The sequence below is a fragment of the Etheostoma spectabile genome, chromosome 16, assembly GCF_008692095.1.
Source record: "Etheostoma spectabile isolate EspeVRDwgs_2016 chromosome 16, UIUC_Espe_1.0, whole genome shotgun sequence".
NCBI lineage: Eukaryota > Metazoa > Chordata > Actinopteri > Perciformes > Percidae > Etheostoma > Etheostoma spectabile.
Genome location: NC_045748.1, coordinates 22,310,545 through 22,319,068, shown reverse-complemented (window position 1 = coordinate 22,319,068; position 8,524 = coordinate 22,310,545). Strand labels below are relative to the sequence as shown.

The following is an 8,524-nucleotide window of genomic DNA, read 5'->3' as shown; positions in this document are numbered from 1 at the left end:
AGAGCGTTGTATGGAATCCAATCCATTTTTTGTGGTAATTTGGTGAAAAAGAAACTCATATTTCAGATGTAGATATTTTTTTAAGTGTCAGATTTGGACATATGGAGGGATAACGCACATTCAAACGAGGACCATACTCTACAAGATCTTCTATGTTCACATCTACAGAACTACACAGCTCAACATTTTGCAACCATATCTTTATTTGTTTAACATTCCATGCAGCCATTGATTTCTATGGAAGATAATTAAGGCCATGTGTATTTAAATTCGCTGACTTACATCAAATGTTCATATGTGGCCCTTTTTTTTTTTTTACAGATTTGATGTTCACTGCGATGGATTCCTTACTGCAAATAACTTTCAAGAGTCGGCTATTTGATTTTCTGCTGTATAGAAAATGAATGCCTGACTGGACGGGTTATGGAAATACATCTGCAAATCTGATCTTGAATCTTTTTTCGGGGGGCTTTTCCGCCTTTGTTTTTTTTCACCCCAGCCAACTGATCTTGAGTCTTGAAATGTGCAAAATAAAAACAGCAAAACACAAAAATGTTCTTCAAATTCTTGAAGGTTTCACTTCAGCTATAGTTTAATGTCACACACGACCTTTTCATGGCATTTAGGTTTTATTTTCCACAATCAAGTCGGAATTCAATGTTGTTCTCTGACTGTTGTTGAAGGGCCTCATCTGAGGTCAAAGTTGGTTCAGTGTAATGGAAACCAAGGCTACCTGGAGAAATACATGAAAAATGTCAGTCTTCAAGGGGCAGAAATCGAAAGAGTTAAATCTTTTAAATATCTAGGTATTTTAATTGATGATAGTCTTAGTTTTAAAGGACATGTTGAACAATTGGTTAAGAAACTGAGACTGAAAATTGGCTTTTACTTTAGAAATAGGCTATGTTTTTCTTTCAATGCAAAAAGGAAACTTGTAGCTGCAACATTTACACCCATTCTGGATTATGCAGAATTTATATGAATGCCCCAACCCAAGTATTGAAACTACTGGACTCTGTTTATCATGCGCATTGAGGTTATTCACAAACTGTAAGCCTCGCACGCAAAGGGAACTTTACCCAGTGGGGCTGGCCAGCGTTGGAGAATCAGACTCAATCATTGGTTATGTTCTTTATAAGGGTATTCTGCGTCTGCTCCCCTCATATCTGTGGAGATATCCAACCAAAAGCGGATAGACTGTATTCTTTACGCTCACAAGACTTACACTGTCTGTACCAAGTGTCCGCACAGAAGTTGGTAAGGTGGCATTTCACTATCCTGCCCCCACAACATGGACCAATTTACAAAAGTTCTGGAAATTAAAGGAAGTGGTTGCAATCGGCCAGTTTAAACTCTTGCCAAAGGTTTGGAAATGAATCTATGGTCTGTAAATGTTTAATAGTTTCATGAAATTGTTATGAAATTGTCTGTAATGTACGGAATTGTTGTGATCTGTGCCGCTGTCTTGGCCAGGACTCCCTTGAAAAAGAGATTAGTAATCTCAATGGGATTTTCCCGGTTAAATAAAGGTTAAATAAAATAAAAAATAAAAAAAATGTTACCCAGCATGCACACACAAGGACACGTGGTGCGCTACATTTGCAAGAAAAACACTGGCATGGTCCTTTAAATGCCTCTAACGAACTTACAGAATGTTTCCAAAGATCACTTTTTCCTGATCACCTGCCATAAGAGAATGATAATAAAAATAACATTTTGGAGATTTGGTACCTCTTAATTGGATTGGATGTCAGACAGATTTGTATAACTCATGACGAATTTCACTGCATGCACTGTGTTGTTTTTTGTTGTAGATTGGGCAGTGGCACGCGCCGCTGCTTTGCATGCCTAAAGCCCGTGCTCACTTTAGGCGCGTGGCATCTGGAGATGCCTGCGTGCTTTATCTCTCTGTGCGCATCACTCTCCATGGCAACCGAGAGACACCATCTGTCCCCGGGGGAAGGTGAAGAGAAGGAAAGGGGGACAAAGGAAGTCAGACAGCACCTGCTAGGCGTCGGCAGTTTTTTGTAGTTTTTTTTTTTTTTAATATAATTTAAAAGTTTTGAGGTTAAACAAAATCCGAACCCAGAAGTTGAGCTTAATCACACTTTAGTGTAGAGTTCTAAGTGTTTTATGGCTCAAAAACACGTATTTGGTGAATTAAAAATATTAGACTATACATGTTTGTACTTCTCATACGTCTTATGTTCCTTTGTTTCGTCATTGTCAATGTCCCTCCTTGAATAAATAAAGGTTTTAATAATTTACTAAACAATTTGCCGATTTCCTGGAGTCATGTGTGCACCACAAGCCAAATCTAAGCATGTTACCCTGCAGCTTTCTATCCTCACAGGGAGATCCAGGGCCTCCCGCCGTAGGTCACCACAAAAAGAGCTTTGAGCACCAACACCTGTCGCGCGCTGCCGGGGAGGTCTCCGTGTGGCAGATGTGCTCCAGCAACAATAGGTCGGTATCGATTTGCACGCGCCTGCCCTGTGGCCATGCAAGCTGATCCTTCCTAATATATAGCTCAGGGTTTGATTCTCCATCAGCTGTATTCAAACCGCACTTCGGCCCAAATGTAAGAAGCCTCTCGGGCAGCTGTGTGACTTTGCAGCACGTGGTGGACAATCAACAAATAGTGTTGTTGCTCCAGCAATGCAGTGATAAGATTTTGTTGTTGGGCAAAACACACATTTGGCGTTGTTGCGCGTGTTTACTGCTCAAACGGAAAATGATTTTAAATGTCTGCCATGCCATCTTTTGGATATAACACTTTTTTTCAAAATTTAGACCATAAGCTCTTCCCTTTGGCATTCAAATGTAATCAAAACTCAGACAACAGAGCGGCGAATGTGGATACTTTTAGACAAAAGACGGGCGGGCCCTGGCCCCCAGGGTCGGGGTTGACCTCGGTTTAGGAGAGGAGAGGAGTGGGGGGGGTTGTAGTGACAGTACTCCATCTGCCCCTCTGCCTTCTGCAGAACAATAGCGCTGAATCAATCACCGCCAACCTGTGTCTCCTGCACAGCCTCTCCACTCGAGCCCCCCCCCCTCTTTCAGTGGCAGCAGGCCTGACCTGATGCAAGATGGGTTTGGAATCATTATGCAGATAAACTAGAGATGGCACGAGCTGTTAGGGACACGCCGCTCTGCCAGTGGAACCGAGAGCCGTGCGTAAAAGTTTCGCCGTGCGTGCGTAAAAGTGATCGGAAATGAATTGATGATTGTTAGAAACAACAGTTTATTTAAAGACACAAACATTTAGTCGATATACACACCCAATATGAAACTACTCCACCACACTTAGTGTAACCAAACAGAGCAGTGCGTAAAAATTTCGTCGTGCGTAAAAGTGACTGAAAAATGAACATAAAGTTGTCAGCTTTAAATAAAATCACCGAAGACATTTGCTGCATCTACAAACCAAATAACGAACAAATGTGCAGTACAGTCCTCTATAATGTTTTTCTATAGAATTCAGACCGTGTGGCCCCTGAACTCCCCAGAGTAAATAAATAAAAACCAAGCAAGGATTTTCTGGACAGCTGATGATGGCCACGTGGTCAGCATGGGCCAGCAGCGCAGATTGCGCAGCACACACAACGTTCTGGCACGCGCTAGTCATTTGCATGTGTATGGGGGACCGCGATAATAGAGGGCTTCTGTGCGCACAATGGGGCCGTTTTATGGTCAGCCTCTAGTCCACAGATGGCATCGTCCACCTGCCCTTTCTCTCTGCTGGAGGGGGAAGGGTCAGCCACACTTTCTCCATATTGCAGCTGGAAATACTGTCCCCAAAAACCTCCAATGCAAGAACAGTTTTAAAGTTTGTTAAGTTTTCTTTTAATTTAGATCATATTTGATGTTTTGAAGTTTGAAATGTGGCTTTACATGAGGCTAGAACTAGTCTATAAATCGCTTTTGCGTTTCCAAAAAGGACAACAATGAGCTTATGTGCGTTTGAAGAGTTCTTTTAAATGCATGGAAAAGTGCACGGGATGTTCAGCATCACATGCATGTCTGCATGCAATCCGAATCCCCGCCTGGCTGTTTTCTCTAATTTGCATCAAGTTCTGCAGAGTGATCACATTTTGTTTTTTTTAATGAAGCTATTTTTAGTTTTCGGGCCAGGCTGCTACGTGCGTTCAAAGGGGGAGCGTGTGCGGCTCGGTGACCCCCATCAATCTGCCACGAGCCGGAGTGTGACAATAGCATTATCATACCAATACACCATTCAGCGTGAGCCAATCAGGGCGCAGCGCTTTCACTGCGCCGCACGAGCTGGAGAGTATAAAAGAGAGAGGCTGCAGACCTGAAAGCACTCTGCTCCCTTTCGGATTTCCACTCTCTGAGCAAAACTTTCTAAAGCAACTCCCTTTGCGGAATATCTTCATCCTCTTCATCATCATGACTCTCGAGGAAGTTCTGATCCAGAAACCCGCCGAGCGTGCTCAGTGCACCGGCAAAGCCCTGGAGGAGGTCCTGGTGTCCGCTAAAGACAACGAGTCCCTCACCGTCGGGGTCTACGAGTGCGCAAAAGTCATGAATCTGTAAGTATGAAACTCTCGGCTGAAGATTTGCTTAGGATACTGCATTTTCAATCCCCTAGATCAGATAGTTTGGATCATTGAAATCTCATGGTTCTTTTCTTTTGTCTCCACAGTGACCCGGACAGTGTGTCTTTCTGCGTCCTGGCCATGGACGAGGAGTTCCAGTGTGACATCGCTCTGCAGATCCACTTCACCCTCATCCAGTCCTTCTGCTTCGACAACGACATCAGCATCGTCCGCGTGAGCGACATGCAGCGTCTGGCCGAGCTCGTTGGCGACAAGGCGGGGCCGCTGGAAGATTCCCACTGCGTCCTCATCACGGTACGTAGAGCTCGGATAACAACGTCCCGGGACTCTAAATCCCTATCAGAGGGGGGGTTTCTATGTGATGCTTTCTGACAGAACCTGTTGTGACCAAAGCCTCTTTCCTCCCCTTGTGTGTACAGAACCCAGCTGACGGTCTTGGGAGGACCCGCTCTGGAGAAGCTGCACCTGTTCTGTGAGGAGAGCGGCGTCTGAACGACTGGGTTCCTGAGATCAGCTCCCCGAGCGTTGATCCGGGCCTCGGCTCCCCTCTTTGCTCAGATGCTGTAAAGCTTCTTATCTGAACTACTCATCCTGGTGAACAGGACGAGCCTGTTTCTGCCCATCCCTGGACACTCCTGAGGAGGATTCCCGTCCAGGCGCACGGCGCCGGCCCCGTGGGGGCCCCCGTGAACCGTCACCTCTTGTCCCTTCCATGCCAATGACTCTCTTCTTTATGTGAATGAGAGCCAGGTATGCCACGAGAGCGACGCATCGACCCTCATTCTTTGTGCGGATGAGTTTGGAGAGGAAGGAGATGCGAGTTGTGCGTCCTGTGGTTTTTTCCCGCAGAGCAAACGTCGCACCCCGAAGCACGCGCAGCAGGAGAAGAACGTGCTGAGACAGAGGCGCTCTAAAAAAGGGACTTTTTTAACGACGCCCTCTTACGCTGAGCAACACGCCAACAGTTTGCAATCAGCGGAAATGTTTCCCACTTCCGAATTGTCTTAATGCTCTAAAGGTCACTTTGAAATTTAACAATGACAAATATACTCTTAAAAGTAAAAAAAAAAAAACCTGCTAAAAAAGTTTCTTCTCTAAAGGTTTCACTTTAGAAATGTAACACTGACAAATATTATTCTAAAATTAAAAAAAAAAACATTGGGTAACAAAAAGTTTCTTCTCTAAAGGTTTCACTTTAACAACGGCTAAATGAAGTTCATGTTAAAATGATGAGAATGTGTAAGATTATCTTAGTCGGACTCTTGATGTTCCAAATCCTGTTGGGAGAATGTTTGAAACAAAGTTATATTCTACACTTTCACTTCAGAAATTGTTTGAAATTGAAAAAGTGGAAAATGCAAAATAACACAAAAAATATAACATATGTCTGGTGTGATGGTTTTTTTGCAAAGCTGGGTGTTATGGTGAGTTGTGTGTGTGGTGTGTGTTTTGATGGAGGAGGTGGTGAGGGTCAGAGAGGAGGGGGAAGGGTGGTTATAAAAACAATCCAAACAAAAGTTTTGCATGGAAGGCGCTACGGCCTGTCATCTGCTGGCTGCTGGCCGTGCTTTGCGTCCCTCCTCCGGCAGACCTCATCTGCATGTGTAGGCCCGCGCACAATAGCGCCGCTCCGGCCTATCGCTCCAGCGGTCCGCACACTGCCCTATGTTCGGCCTGCAGATGTCTCCGCGGCCACGCCGCGCCATCTGCCGCTTCCTGCAGTGGGGTCGGCCAGGGAGAGCTGGGAGGAGTTGAAGGGGGGGAAGGAGGGGTCAGGCAGTTTTCCAGTGCCGGGGAGGGGATGCACAAAATAACGTCAGATCTTACAAAATCCATACTAATATAACCTAATAATATATTCTCATACTTTCAAGATTTTCCCCCTAAACCTAACTACTCGTTTTGGTGACTCACCGAGCCTCACCCCATCAAGTCCCACCCCCAGGGGGGGGCGTTGGCTTGGGTCTGGCTGTTTGGCCGTTGTGGAGACGGGGAGGGCACGAGGGTCCCGAGTATCATCTGTGTGCTGCCAGCTGCTGTCGAGACTGTTATTTACTGCGGGCACTTATGAAACTTTGGCAAACAAGGCACAAAGCGCGAGCTGAGCTGTGTGGGTGCAGACAGCCACCTGCTCTGCACCCACAGCTGCGTGACACGTCACTTTTTTTTTTTTTTTTTCACCACGCACTCACTTTTTTATCCTAAACCTAGGAGTCTTTTCACTTTCCAAGAGACAGGATTTGTTTGAGTGTAAGCTTTCCTTCAACAAGCGCACATATTGATATTTAGCATACTAAACCCCCTCTGTGCACCCAAGTGATTCAAAAGACTAAATCAGGTGCACACTTTTGCATGAAAGAGTATATTGCACAGGAATTCATCATTAGCCATGCAGTTTCTCTGTTTGATATGTTGTAAACTAACCTTGTTATGTTATTGCACTTTGAGCTTGTAGAGAACACTTATGATTATTTTATATAATGTATGTGAGAGGTCCCAAGAAAAAATTGTTTCTTTCTTTTAAGCACTGGCTACTTCAGCTCTTCAGGCAGAGCCGGACTGGGACATTAATAATCTTATTATAATAATTTCCAGCCCAGTACCCACGACAGCCCACATATATGTAACATTTTTCTGATTACTCTTATGATGGCCATTTTCATGCTTAAATCTTAAGTTATGTGCAGCTGTTAGATTGCTATCATTGTTAAGAGAGATTTGTTGCAAAATATAACCATTTGACCACTCGAGAATTGATAAGTGGTCAGAAATCTCTCCAAAATACCATTTTAAGACACCATAGAAAAATCTCATCGTGATTTACCATAAAAAACCCCTTTCATTTGGAGATTTCTGCTAGAATTGCATTTTCCTGTGATTGGATGGGGAGCACTTCTGTTTTGGAAACTAGGAAAGCCATCCATCCTTCTGTAGTTTGTGGTTGTAACTTTCTTCAGGATGGGACTAGATATTACAGCACGTAGGTCTCTTTATACAGTGAGGTCACGTTAGAAAAATGGATTCACGCCAATGAAATGGCTGTTAGGGACTACCATCACACATGAAAACAATTTATGCATTTCCAAGACTGTTTACAGTATGCAGAAAATATTGAATATACCATTTTAGAATGAGCATAGAAAAACTGCACTGTTTTCCTCAACTGCATTGGATTAGCAGGAAGTGGGCCTTTATGGAAGGGAAGACTTGTGTACCCACATTCAGACATCCTGAGGTAAGAGGGCAAGGGACCCCTTTTAAATGTTGCCATTGCCAGTTTTTCCCTCGCTGGAGCGTTATTTACCCATCTTCCCGACAAACTAGCATGGCATGATTAGAACCAATGGATTCCTTAGGTGGTCTAGTTTCATGATACATTTATTTAGGGCCCAAGACATCCTCGTCAAAACAGTTTGGTCAGACAACTCCTGTTGAAATGTTGATTGAACAGCAAACGGTGTGTTCGGCAGCCAGGCTCCGACCTAGTCACTCCCCGCAGTTTGGGTTTACAGGAGATATTGGGGAGTGATGATAAAGTCTGCAGGTGGATTCTGGGGTGGTTGGCGTGGCTAAAGCAGGCAGCGATACAGGTGCAGGGCAGCAGCAGCTTTGGCGAGGCAGGATTGGGAAATGTGCAGCTTAAATAGAACGGCATATGAGGGTGGGGTGGGGTGTTTGAGGCATGTACGTGTGTGTACAGCGGTGCAGCTTGAGTTGACCCCCTGAACTATGCTTGCAGGCGCGCCCCATATATGTCGCTAAATTGCCAGTGGTCCCAAGGGGATCTACCGGGGCCAATCTGGGCCTGTCATCCGGCATCTCAAACCACTCAAATCATTTAAATTAAGAAGCAATCATGGATTCTTTCACAACCTTTTTTTTTTTTGTTTAATTTCATCAGCACTTTAACATTCAATACATACCTGTATACCTAAAGGCCGTTT

The 8,524-nt window shown here is 44.5% G+C and overlaps 1 protein-coding gene across 2 annotated transcripts in view; it reads left to right on the top strand.

Annotated features, from left to right (window-relative positions):
* The first annotated feature begins 4,305 nt into the window (after window positions 1–4,305).
* Window positions 4,306–8,524, top strand: part of gadd45gb.1 (growth arrest and DNA-damage-inducible, gamma b, tandem duplicate 1) — a 5,196-nt gene continuing 977 nt past the window's right edge. Inside the window, exons 1-3 of one of the 2 annotated variants that reach the window (XM_032539454.1) lie at window positions 4,306–4,553; window positions 4,667–4,874; window positions 5,000–5,232. In XM_032539454.1, coding sequence (XP_032395345.1) covers window positions 4,411–4,553; window positions 4,667–4,874; window positions 5,000–5,056 — 408 coding nt within the window. In that variant the 5' untranslated portion in view covers window positions 4,306–4,410 and the 3' untranslated portion in view covers window positions 5,057–5,232. Of the gene's footprint in view, window positions 4,554–4,666; window positions 4,875–4,999; window positions 5,233–8,524 lie in introns of those variants that run through there. The other variant, XM_032539453.1, reaches the window with a different exon arrangement.